Below are 12,488 nucleotides of genomic sequence, written 5' to 3' on the forward strand. Positions count from 1 at the left end.
CGGGACCTCAATCGCATAGAACTGTAAATGACCCAACAGATCTGTTGAGAAATCTGTGTTTATGGAGCGTTTACATCATGATGTAAAATTTATTGGCAACCGGTGTGGGGCTGAAAAATGTAAATTTTGCAGATGTAGTGATGTACTTTGAAGATTTTTACATTTCTACATCAGCCGGTGGGGATGCTCTTACCTTTAAGCTTACTGTCCCGTTAACATTAATACTACTACCTCTGTCCGAAAATGTTTGCACGAATCAAAGATTTCGACAAATGAACATGAAGTTCTTCGACTCTTGGAGAACAGAAGGTTCTGGGGAAAAGAGGAGATTCAGGGCGTCACCAATCAAAAGTATTCGCACCAAAATTCCAACCAATGAAAGAGCCATGACGGAAACAAATCCCAATGCTTTATTTCATACAACATCGACGACACTTGTCATTTCAGCGTATCCGGACATCCGGTTACGACTTTTTACGGATGAAACCACATGCACAAGGTACGGCATCGACTACGTCGCGGTCAGGCAATACAACGTCGGGCAATCTTCCACAAGCAGCGACTACCGACATGGAAGAGAAAGTCGAGGAATTAGCTGCAGAAATATCTGCGGCACTGGACATGGGAAAGTTTTGCTCTCAAATTGAGCGACTCGGTGTCGATGATGAGTTTGGACGAGGACGTATTGGAAATCTTGGGCTTAGACATTGAATAAATAATATATGTATTTTTGTATTGAGCTGAGTGACTTTTTTATATGTGGTCCCATTCAAACAAGAGTACTACGAATCGTGCAATCTTTCCCGAACTTCACTTTTTCCGAAACGTGCAAACATTTTCGGACAGACGTAGCCTATGCCTCCTTACCTTTGTGAATTCCCGCACTTTGTTGTAATAAGTGTGGACTGGTTTCCCGAAAGGATATAGCAAGGGCAGTTCCGATACAAGCATGCATACCATTTCATATTCCGATGTACTAGTACTACGTAGTACTGTGACCAACTGTGTTGTTTCCCACGCCAGTGCCAACAGAAACTATCAAATGGGGGAGAGCTGACTCCTTGAAAATTACTCACTTGATTGACTTTATTTTACCACGGCCTTGCAGAACCAAGAGTGAGATTCCGGCAGTTGGCTGGGACAGGGGTTCTGTTTTCTACGTCATAGTACTTGATTGAGGACCACCTGTGTCATGGTGGGACTTGGATGAAGTTGCCCACCACAACACACACCCCAAGCCATGTCCCGAAGGACACTTTCTAGTTCTTCGGGGTCGTTTGCTTCATCGCCTTCGTTCGCTTTCTTCACGCCGTCAACGTAGTTCTTCACTACGGCTGGGCATTCATGCATGAGCTTCTGCAGCGGTTCCCATGAGGACTCGATATCCTCAAAACCATCCCAAAGCACCTCCAGCATGAAGTCTTTCACATCCGGGACAAACTTGTGTCCCGCGATCGACTTGACCTTCAGCATGATCCCTTGCTTGGAAAAGTGTTCGAGGATCTGTTCGGTGAATTCAAATCTTTCTTCGGCGTAGAGCTTGACTCTTGACGTGTGGACCTCCCGCAGCGCATGAATCACCGAATATTGTAGCCGCAACGCTGCATGTCCACGATGCCCGGCGCTGCCACAGTGGGCAACGACCATGATCCGTTGGATCAGATCATTTGCCGCACTCGGTACCCGTTCGCGCACTTGCCGCAGCCCGTCCACCACTGTGGCTCGCTTTGGTTTGTCCGTGCCATGCTGGTCTTCGGCATGACGGATGTCCGCCACACATGGTCACACAAAGTCCTTGTCCAGCGGCCGCAGTTTTGGTTGTTCCGGTGGAGGACTTTGCGGGTTTTGCTTTTCTTTGACCAGCCATGACCCCGACGTATTTTGAAATGCTTGGTTGCCAGACTTGGTGTCGGCTGACCCCAACGGATCATCCTGTCTGCCCATAGGTTGTGGATACCGTCGATGTGTATGATTTCATAACGATAGCCGCCAATAATGGCAGCCCTTCGCATGAGTTTGCCACGTGTGTGCGCCTTCCATTCTTCGCCCGGGGCAAAGATATGGATGAGGTTCTGTTCTTGTGGTCACAGCGCACCTTGAATCCAGTATGTCGCATAAGTATGCAATTGAGCTTCTCGCACGCACGCACGCGCAATAGCGTAGGCCTCTATGACTGACCACGCCTTCTGGGCGCCTGCAAACATCCCCGACTGACATAAGAGCAGTTCGTGACGTTGTTCTTGGATGAGCTGTCATCATCGAATGCCACCACTTGAGTTACCACAATCGACCATCCATAATCGCTCGCATCCGTGAACAGACACATCGTGGCGTCATCACGCGGTTGAGACAGTTCCACCGATGATCGTAGCTTGGATTTTACGGCGTCAAATGCTTGCTTCTCGCCGTCGGTCAGTTCCAATTGAACACCAGACGCGATCCGCTTCTTCTTACCCTTGCCTTCGAGGGCCTTCGTCAGAGATTGCTGCCGTGGGTCGACTGTCTGTACGTACTCTGTCATCGAGTCCCGCGAGTTCACGGCGCACACAAACTGCTTCATCCGCATTCGTAGGGTAGGGGATCGCACACAAATGTTCGATGCGTTCAGAGTCTTGCTTGACGCCATCACATGCGTTCACACCACTTGTCTTGGTCCGTGAACAGCTTAGTTTTGGCCGGAGTCAGCTTGAACCCATACTGGGCCACTCGATCGAAGAACGACTCGAGGGCATCCAGATACTATTCCGCTGTGTCGGCGTACACAAATAGGTCGTCGATCCAAATCAGTATGTTCTTGTTGAGCAGGTCCTTGTAGCACTCCTCGTTCATTGATTGCACGTAGAAACTGTCCACATGGCCTTGCATCACCCAGTCCGGGGTGTACATGCATCCATTCAGAATGAACGACAACATGTCCCAACTGTCTGGGTGCAGCGGGAACTACAAAAAGCACTTGGGCAAGTCAAACACACCCATCCCTTTCTTGCCCCGCAGGTTTTGGAAGATGGTAGCTTGGAATGACATTGTTCCCCCCTTTGGCTCTGTTAGTTCACGACGCGGTAGTCGTTGATTAGCCGATAATTCTTGAGCACGTCATCGTCGCTCCATTTGTCGGCCGACTTCAAAGACTTGCGCCCATCTGGCTTGAGGACTGGGTTCACCGGGCTACACCACGCACTCTGCTGGTTGCTCTTGATCACGCCTGCATCGAGTAGTTCTTGTGCAAACAACTTGAGGAACCTCTGCTCCAGGAGGTTGTGCTTCCTTCCTTTGCATCGGTAAGGAACACACCAATCCTTCGGGGTCACCCTTTGCGGCTTCACTTTCACTGGTGGGTCTGTCGAACTTGAGTCGCCAGATGTCATGTTTGCTGAGCACATCCCACAAGTACTTAACATGTTCCATTGGAAATCCGTTATCGACTGCGCCATCGATCATGCCTTGTAGGGCTTCCTCGACTTCATTTTGGCTACAGGTAGCACCGCCTTCAGGGACGTGGCTCCGGCGGCCGACCGGAACTCCATGCAATCGCCACCAACTTCGTCCAGATTGTCGCCGTCATCATCTCTTTGTAGACGCGCCACCAGTTCCAGCAGGCGGTCGATGTCGATACCAATGGTCTTGAGGGTGTCATATGAGACGAGAATTTCATCTCCGTCGTTGACCACGTAACAGCGGCGCTTGCCTGGTACCTCGACTGGTCCAGCAGCCGTCTGCATTGTCAGCAGAAGGTCTCCGTAGGAATTTTGCCTCGAACGGCATCTGGTTGCATGCTGTTCCCGCAAATTGTGCTGTCAATTTGACTACTTGAAGTGGGGCTGTAACACTTGAAGTTTGTCCACCATGGCCTGTGGCATAATGTTCTGGTCTGCGCCGGTGTCCGGGCAGTATTGAACTTCCAACACACTGTTAGCCGCATCCAACGCCCGCCATCTTCCCTGGTGGGCGGTGGGGGCTTCTTCATTTGCTTCGCTTGCATCTTCGCTTTGCGTTCCCTCGCCTTGAACCGCTTGAAGGAGGTGTTCTTGCCCTTCTTCAAAATTGTATCGCCACTATCCCGTCTTTTTTGTTGGGACACTCCCGAGCCATGTGTGCTGGCTGCTGGCAAACAAAGCACAGCATGCCGCGGTCAGCTCGGCCAGGTGCGAATCGAGGGCTTCATCGCTTGGGCTTCTGGGTCGACGGGGACCACACCGCTGCACTTCGTTCCGGCTTGATGTATCCACCCGGTGGGCGTGGGTAATTTCCTCGGAATTCCCGCTGGTCTCGTACAGCTTGGTTGGCTTTCTTTGCATGCTTAGTAAGGCGGCGTCCTTGGTCGTCTTCTTCACGGCCACGCTTTGCACCATAGCTGTTCCTTTGTTGGTTGACCATGTCTGCATCGTGCGTTCAATCGAACTGCTCGCGTAGTATGTCCGCAAAGGCCACTAGATCGTTCGTCGGCACGGTCTTCATTTGTTCTTCCACCCTGTCGCGCAGGTAGCTGGGTGTGACACACGCTGCTACCACCTTCACGAACGTTTTCAGCATGGTCAGGTTCTTGAGTTGTTGACGTAAACCGTTCTCATCGATCATATCATCCACTGCTCCATAAAGACACCAGGCGGCTGCCCACGTCTCCATGGGGGTCAACGCTCAGCGCCCGACAGTATGTTTGCATGTCCGACTTAGTGGGTGTCGTCTTGAGCCCTGGTTGCCCGACGATTTCCATGATGCGATCGCGGTAGTCGTCCTCACTGAATTGTTCCACAGGCACTCGCCACACATAAGTGCATGTAGCCTTCAGGAGGCTGCGGTCAGTGGATGGAATCCACCGCACAGCACTCCGTCGCCACTCGCCGCCCATTCGTTGCGCATTCACCCGTAGCTTGTCTAACACGTTTCCCGCTTCTTCACCCAGCTCACCAGGAATGTTCTGTCCATACAGGTGATTCGAAGGGATTGGAATGTGTCACCACTAATGAAGGTCCACTGGGGTTGATACTGGGCCCTCATCCTCCGCTGCTTGGCGTCGGTGGTCCGCTCGAAAGAGGTCCCCATCCTGAGCTGCTTGGTAAGGTCGTGTCCAACATCCGACGATCATGAGCCGCGCGCCCCAATTTGGCGTGGTTGACACGCTTTTCCTTTGGAGGACGATTGGCCTTGTAGATCCGTCACCGCTCAGCTTGTTTCATTGTTCTTCTTGATATTCCTTTTCTTCTTCTTCACTGTCAGGGTACTGTCCGGTCGATGTCGTCGTTCAGCACGTAGCTTGGCTCGGACTTCTGCCTCTTCGTCCGCTCGCTTCTCGGCATCGGACTGAGTTCTTTGGCGGTGGGTATTCTCTGGCGGCGGATATTATTCGTCAATATAGGCGCCTCCGATCGGGGGTCGTGGTAACTGTTCCCAGTTCGGTCCCATGGTTTGACCGCCATATCCTCGCTGCGATTCGTCACATCTCATGGATGCCGCTCGCGCGCTACCCGTGGCCTTGTACGCCTTGGTCAGCTCTTCGATTGTCTTCCTGACTTCTTCACTTTTGGACTCTTCCACAGCAGACAGCGCATCCGTGGTCACTCCGCCTACCTAGACCAGCGGTAGCTTCGTCACTGGTACTTCTTCCTCAGCCTCGCTGCCCGCCGCTGCTGGCGCCTTAGTGGCGCCCTTCGGCTTCTGGGTGTAATTTTTAGAGTTCTTCGCCATCGCACTCAGGCCCGTAGGTCACTGGAACTAAAGTATACTTTGCGTTGTTTCCCACGACAATGCCAACACAAACAACCAAATGGGGAAGTGCTGACTCCCTGGAAACCACACACTTAATTGACTTGATGTTACCACGGCGCTGCAGAACCAAGAGTGAGATTATTCCGCCAGTTGGCTGGGACAGGTATTCTGTTTTCTACGTCCTAGTACTACTAGTAAACTACTAGTAATACTACGCCTTTCCGCGTCCGTTCGCCATGGATCGGCACCCTGTGACCTCTGTTGAGGACACCTGTGCCATGGCGGGACTTGGACGAGTCGCCCACCACAACACCAACTGCCAATCGATTTGTGCAAGAAAATATATTATGGATGTCAGTTCTGGCTGCCTCTAACACACAAAATATGGTGTGGAGCAGTACGCACCACGAACGGACACTTACAAAATCTCTGTATTGACATGTCCTTGCAAAGTAGTTCAGTGGTAAGACTAAGCAATCGACGTTGCAACAATAGCCGCACTGGCTCATATCGAACGAACATACCGGGCATATGATGATAACTTGAAGTTGGTCATAATTTATAGCTAACTTTGTTAGCTTTCCCAGAAAGTACATGTTTTTAGCGTCGAATAACGCTGCAACGGCTTGCTTGCTCGTACTACAATTGATATGAATAATGTAGACACTAGTGCGGGCTACTAAACTTGATATATTGTGAGGTATTTGGGAGCTTGTGACATACGTCGCAAGGCTTCAAACATGCCAGTTTTTGGAATTGTAACCTACTTTGTAAGAGAATAACTCAACCAATAACAGCTTATATATCGACAATGACATGTCATTACGTAGTAGCAATGCTATCGATCAAGCCCACAAAATCCTAAATTCATCGGCACAGGTTCGGCACCAGTACAACAAGTTTAACGGTGCTACTTGGTCAAAACTCAAGTATAGATTAAAGTTGACCAACTTTCTATGTTATAATTGCATTGCAAAGTTTTAATGACAATTGAATGTTAAAAAAATACAATCTAACATATCAATGTTTAAACTATTCAAAATCATCAATTAAATGAAATGGGGAGAAGATCCTATTTATCCGGATACAAGCCCGGAAATATTTGAATTTCGACTTCATGCGCGTATCGCGCTGGACAGGAGACATTGAAGCACAGAAAGTACTTCAAGGACTAGTCGACCAAGGCAAGATCGACGGAGGGACTGAGCCACAAGAACCACGTGCACTCGCCCCAGAAGTATTCAAACACTTAAACAACCAAGTATGCAGCCTACACATTCGCAACACCAAAAGGGCGAACAGTAAGTCTTCCATACCCTTCCTTCTTTTTTACAACTTCTCAATAGTATAGATCTCCCTGTCACAACGAAACGTGCCCGAAGCACACGCTGTATCGTCACCGCGGACGACACTGAGGCCGACATCCCCCAACTCGGGCACGTGCTGCAAGCTCTATGCTCGGTGCAAGTGAATGAACCACCACGAGAGACAAGGTATCATTTCGACACCCGTCTTATCTTGCTGTCCAATACATGGACAGCAAGACAAAAGAGTGGTTTGTCAGTGTTGCGGTGACTCTCATGTGGGGGTTCAAAGCAGGGACCCTTGTGATTACATCCGAAGATCCATCAACGTTGGTACACACCTACGAATGCCCCCCAGTAATGGTATTCGTTTTTGACCACTTCGAAAAAGAATTGACTGAGCAACCATCAACCAAAATGTGGGCGAGGGCACACGCTTTTGCTGCGGCAATTGATGAGCAACTGGGCAATTTTGGCGCCGCTCCAATCAGCACTCAAGTCATTGATTTGCCACGACCCTCCGTTCTACACAAATCACAGTTTACGGTTGCAATGGACGGTGTAGTGCCGAAACAAATGCTTGTGTTCGAGTTCAAAGCACAAATTAGCAACGGCCAAGCAGCAGTAGCTCAGATTTTCGCGATTTAGCTATATTCAACGGATATGCATTCTTTTTTTAACTGAATTGACAGTATGCTGAAATGTATAATGGCGACGATGTATTGTAAGAACAAAGTAGATCAATTCCCGCAGCCTCCAGGTATATGTTAACTTGATGCTATATTTCGATGTTATCTTTTTAAATTATGACATACTTATTTATATTAAAAGTACGTAACGGTATTCTCGTGGAATATAGTGGATACTTTTCCAAAAAGCATCGTAACTGGCAGCCAAAATTTGAAGTCCATATGTATACGTTTTGAACAGCGGAATCGAATACAAAGTCGCCTTGCACCAAAACTGGACTCCTTCGTCTAGACATACGTTTATCCTCGCTCATGTCACCAACGATGGCTATGTTCGTCATTTCCCGCAGCCTCCAGAGTGTTTGTTGCCTTGACTTGAAAGCACTTCTTTATGGACACCTTCGCTTCGGCTTTCTTTGCCTACTTCGTCGTTTCTTGTGGAGATAGCCATTCTGTCTTGCACTAATCGATGCCAGAGTCGACCTCGGGTCCTTTATATTACGAGGACGGTATCTGCAATCAATCTCGAGGCTGTAACCCAATTTTGGAAATGAAATCGCTGAATATCTGTGCATCCTATAGCAATATCTATCACATTTTTCCACTGATATTCTGTGTGCACAAGGCATGCGCTCAGGTATACCTAAGATTCGACTCGGTGGATTTATTTTTGCTGCACGCAAAATCGGCGCAATACCACTTCAAATTTACACGTATCCACGATTTCTAGAGGGGTGGGTCTGATCATTTCATTCTACACCAACTCTGACATTGGTTAAAACGTGCAAACACTTTGGCAAACAATTGGATTTGATGTTCGTATGCACAAATGATTAATAATTTCCAGTCAGAGTTTCGAGAATCGAGAGCCAAAACACTAAAATCGCGTTTTCTCGGCTCACAGATCGATCCAGAGCCCAGGGACCTCATTTTTGGAGTCCTAGCGTGAAGGTACTTTGGCCATGAGGCGAAGGCATGGGTGGGTATGGACAACACATTACAGTAGTCTATATATTAGTAGGTGCGTATTCGATTACTCAATCATTAGTTTACTCAATCATTAGTTTACTCAATCATTTCGATAATCTCATCCTGATTCCGCAAGTGTGAAATATTTGTTCTCGATTTGCAAACACAAATGTTACAGCTCAATATCCAATTGGCCTTACACCTCCAACGCCAACATCAAAGCTCTATGGTTGAGCGCTGACATCAGTCAGAGGTATCGGTTCAAATCCGATTGATGTTTGCTTAATGCTATGTCTACCTGCCGTTCTTAAAGCGGCACTTGAATGACATGGCCCCGGAAACGGGTCTACGATCGGGGGGGCTGAAGAAAACGTCCACGATTTCGTTCGTGGTCCATAACTCACGCGCGGGCAGGTGTCGAAGTACTTGCTGACGTGTTCCGGTCATTTGGTCTTGGTGCTGCGTGGATGTTGCGAGCTGTTTCGAGTTCCCAATGCGAGAAAAGATGGGAACATGTGAGCCAGCCAAAAATTTGACCAGTCATAGGGTGACAATATATGGGTTATTGGATTCGGAAAACCAATATTATTGCAATATTTCATGGTGCCCAATAAAATAACAGCAATAATTCTCTGGAAACCAATAACTATGGCAATATTACTTGGGGTCCAATAAAACAACTGTAACAATTCTGTGGAAAGCAATAACTATTGCAATATATTTCGCCCTTCCAATAAATATTTTTATTGTTCAGGAACAATATAATAAAATACTTATTGGAATATATTTAAATAATTGTTTTAACAATATATTTTTGACAATCGCTGATTGGAGGTTGAGGTGCTAAGTACCCATTCGAATAGTTGAATTCACAGTAACGTTACGCCTGAAATCGATGTCCAAGTAAGATGAGAAAGAAGTTGGCAATACTTTATCCCTCGATGGAAAGGGATTCCAATGCACTGAACATTTCGCTCATCTCCAAATATTCTGTCGTCTGGGCCGCTAGGTCACACATCACTAGGTCAAGGTCAAGTCCGTGTACTTTGTTTCCGTCCAACACGTCCACTTTTGCGACTTGCTATGTCATTGCATATCGTTTGAGCCGTAGGAAAACCTTCGGAGAATCGCCAAACCATTGCCAATCAGGGATGGCACGAAGGTTTTCTTAATTAGGCATTTTTGTTTAATACAAAAAAGCCTATTAAGTTTCGAAACGCGGAATTGTATTTTTCTGTATTTTAATTGTGCTCATTCCGAATCACATTCGAGGTCATCACTAGGTAGCGCAATTGGCATTTTCCAATGAGGCATCGTCACGAGAGCTTGTACATGCACTAATCCGCGACGACGCATATCAAGCATTTTTTTAATCTTCTGGAGCTCCCGGAAGCAAATCTTGGCTTGGGTACTTTGTGTCGTCGCATAGGTTGGCGCACTTCATTATGACCCAACAGCTTCACAGACTTCGCTTGGCGCTCTTGGTCGTGCTTCGCATAGGCTTGCGCCAACTTGAGCTTGGATTTGGTCAGTTCCAGTTCGAGCTGAGCCTTGGCAAGCTTGAAATCTCGAGCATACGACTGGGGCAGTGTTTCGACCTCACGCGGGGTTTCATCGGACGTTGCAGTTGAACCAACAGTGGGACCGCAGGTAGTACTAGTTGTTGTATCATCTGAAATTACGAAGTAGTAACCGATTACCGTTTTTACGTTTAAAAATCACACCGACATAATCAGGATATGCCTAAGATTTACTGACGCCAGTTTATTCGTAAACGGAACAAAAATAAATTCTAAGATAAATTGCGAAATTCAATTATCAGTCCTCATAATATTTTTTTGCTTCACTTCAAGACATGAACTTGAGTGCATCAAGTCCAAGTGGTGCATCTCTAGCAACCACTACCGTCGGCATGGTTGCCGCCGTCAAGCATTTTCTGTCAGCCGATAAGCGTGGCCGTCAACTCTCCGACGTGTGGGGTTTCTTTACCGATGACCCCAATGCCCACAAGCATGTGTCAGCGGTATGTAAGCATTGTATATTGACAGTCGGGCACCACTATAAGAGCGCTCAAGACAAGGCACACCTCAACCGATGCTAGGTGTTTCGTGCCACAATGACAAAGCTTGAATTTGAAGAACACCCTGACTGGTTTGAAGGCGTGAAGCGGTCCAAGCTGGAAGTCAAGGTGTGCAAGCAAGGTTCAACTCCAACCATGCGGCAAACCAGTGAAAAGGAGTTCCTTATGCCTGCTATGATCTCTGTTGATGTTGAAGCCATCTTCATGGATGTTGCAATGCACTACTATGTCACCGGCTCTGCATTCCAGCGGGCTAAAGAATCCCACCTGGCCCGAGCATTTCGCCGTGCTCATCCCAACGCCAAGATCCCGAACCGACGATAGCTGTCTGACAAGTATCTCGACGCATGCTCTACCAAGTTGAAGGCACGAGTTGACGCCACGCTCGGTTTGGACTCTACGATGGTGTGCCTTACGACTGTCGCTTGGACCGTGGTCAACAACGAAGCGGTGGTGAACTACATGGCTTGTGGCCCGAAGTTTTCAGACTCTCTGGAAGCAATACAGACGGCTGGGCCAGCCACACTGGACCATGGATTGCGGAAGACATCAAGCGCGTCATTGGATCAATTAAAGCACATGCTTGCGGCGTATGTACTGACAACACCTCAGCTAATAAGGCCGCCTGGGCAGAATTGGAGAAGTCATACCCTTCAATGTTTTTCCACGGTTGCGCTGCCATGGCTTGCACCTTTTGGTCAAGGACATCTTCTATCCATCCAAGACTCAGCGTGGAGATGTCGGCGACGAGCTCTTTCCCGATGACTACGCCTTTCAAGACCTTCATCTGTTTGCAGAAGCGTGCAAAGATGTTGTCAAGTTCTTCCACAAGAATCAAAAGCCGCGTCAACGCTTCGCTCAGTCCAGATGGAGAGGAAGAAGCGAGCCTTGGCCTTGCCAGCCAACAAAGTGAGGGACACTTCAGGCCTGGTTTTCAACTCTTCTGGAATCAGAAGACATCTTGCATGACATTGTGACATCACGTGGATTTGTATCTGGCACGCCGTCGAAGCAAATACGACGTGAAGATGTAAAGGCGGTGATAACGGACACGCTATTCGTCCACAACCTCAAGAGAAGCCTGGAGATCTTGGTGCACATTGACGAGTTCACATTCCTGCCACATAAATTTTGCTGAAAACTACAGAACAGACGCCACCTGTCAACTCATGTGTTGAGGTAGAGTCTCGAGTGAGGTGGATGCGCATCAAGGTACTTAAAAAGGGAATTGTATTACATCTGAATTGTTGGTACGACACTACAGCTGAACGTATTCCGGGGTACTAGTAATATATAATCGGATGGTGACAAGGAATACCGTAGAATGAAAGTGCATACGATAGGAATGAACGTCCATGTCCATAACTCAGGCTGTAGACTGAATCTGAGGCACCGCAATGGCTCATTCAACTGGCCAGACGTAGTTCTTTAATGTAGTATATGTGTGAATGGTATGTGTTCCCTGGAAGTGCTCAAAATGGATGGCTCTAAGGGGCCACAACATCCATGTCAATACCTCAGGCTGTAGAGTGAATCTGTGGCAGTACAAAGGCGCGTTCAGCTGGCCAGTGGTAGTTCTTTAACGTAGTGTATATGTGCCCTCGAAGTGCTCGAAATGAATGGGGCCACAACGTCCATGTCCATAACTCATGTTGCAGTGCGAATCCGAGGCAGCACAATGGGTCGTTGCGCTGGCAAAATGCAGTTCTGTAGTGTAGTTTGTGTGCGGTGGATATGTGTGCC

At 48.0% G+C, this 12,488-nt stretch overlaps 6 protein-coding genes across 6 annotated transcripts; 2 read left to right on the forward strand and 4 right to left on the reverse strand.

Annotated features, from left to right (window-relative positions):
- Positions 1-1,161: 1,161 nt before the first annotated feature.
- On the reverse strand, positions 1,162-1,944 carry H257_18159 (hypothetical protein; the record flags this gene model as incomplete). The annotated part of the gene is made up of 2 exons (XM_009847169.1): positions 1,162-1,746; positions 1,789-1,944. 2 exons carry the CDS (start codon positions 1,942-1,944, stop codon positions 1,162-1,164), a joined length of 741 nt encoding a protein of 246 aa, XP_009845471.1.
- A 1,490-nt stretch (positions 1,945-3,434) lies between these two features.
- H257_18160 (hypothetical protein) lies at positions 3,435-3,719 on the reverse strand (the record flags this gene model as incomplete). The annotated part of the gene is made up of 1 exon (XM_009847170.1): positions 3,435-3,719. One exon carries the CDS (start codon positions 3,717-3,719, stop codon positions 3,435-3,437), a length of 285 nt encoding a protein of 94 aa, XP_009845472.1.
- Positions 3,720-3,803: 84 nt separating this feature from the next.
- Positions 3,804-4,349, reverse strand: H257_18161 (hypothetical protein; the record flags this gene model as incomplete). The annotated part of the gene is made up of 2 exons (XM_009847171.1): positions 3,804-4,030; positions 4,079-4,349. The coding sequence occupies 2 exons, from the start codon at positions 4,347-4,349 to the stop codon at positions 3,804-3,806; spliced, it is 498 nt and encodes a 165-aa protein (XP_009845473.1).
- Positions 4,350-4,576: 227 nt separating this feature from the next.
- H257_18162 (hypothetical protein) lies at positions 4,577-5,682 on the reverse strand (the record flags this gene model as incomplete). Its single annotated transcript, XM_009847172.1, has 5 exons — positions 4,577-4,915; positions 4,985-5,164; positions 5,220-5,421; positions 5,477-5,565; positions 5,596-5,682. The coding sequence occupies 5 exons, from the start codon at positions 5,680-5,682 to the stop codon at positions 4,577-4,579; spliced, it is 897 nt and encodes a 298-aa protein (XP_009845474.1).
- Positions 5,683-6,820: 1,138 nt separating this feature from the next.
- H257_18163 (hypothetical protein) lies at positions 6,821-9,776 on the forward strand (the record flags this gene model as incomplete). Its single annotated transcript, XM_009847173.1, has 4 exons — positions 6,821-7,004; positions 7,055-7,196; positions 7,244-7,340; positions 9,690-9,776. The coding sequence occupies 4 exons, from the start codon at positions 6,821-6,823 to the stop codon at positions 9,774-9,776; spliced, it is 510 nt and encodes a 169-aa protein (XP_009845475.1).
- A 744-nt stretch (positions 9,777-10,520) lies between these two features.
- On the forward strand, positions 10,521-11,069 carry H257_18164 (hypothetical protein; the record flags this gene model as incomplete). Its single annotated transcript, XM_009847174.1, has 2 exons — positions 10,521-10,688; positions 10,767-11,069. 2 exons carry the CDS (start codon positions 10,521-10,523, stop codon positions 11,067-11,069), a joined length of 471 nt encoding a protein of 156 aa, XP_009845476.1.
- Positions 11,070-12,488: the final 1,419 nt, after the last annotated feature.

Source organism: Aphanomyces astaci (assembly GCF_000520075.1).
Source record: "Aphanomyces astaci strain APO3 unplaced genomic scaffold supercont1.140, whole genome shotgun sequence".
Taxonomy (NCBI): Eukaryota; Oomycota; class Saprolegniomycetes; order Saprolegniales; family Verrucalvaceae; genus Aphanomyces; species Aphanomyces astaci.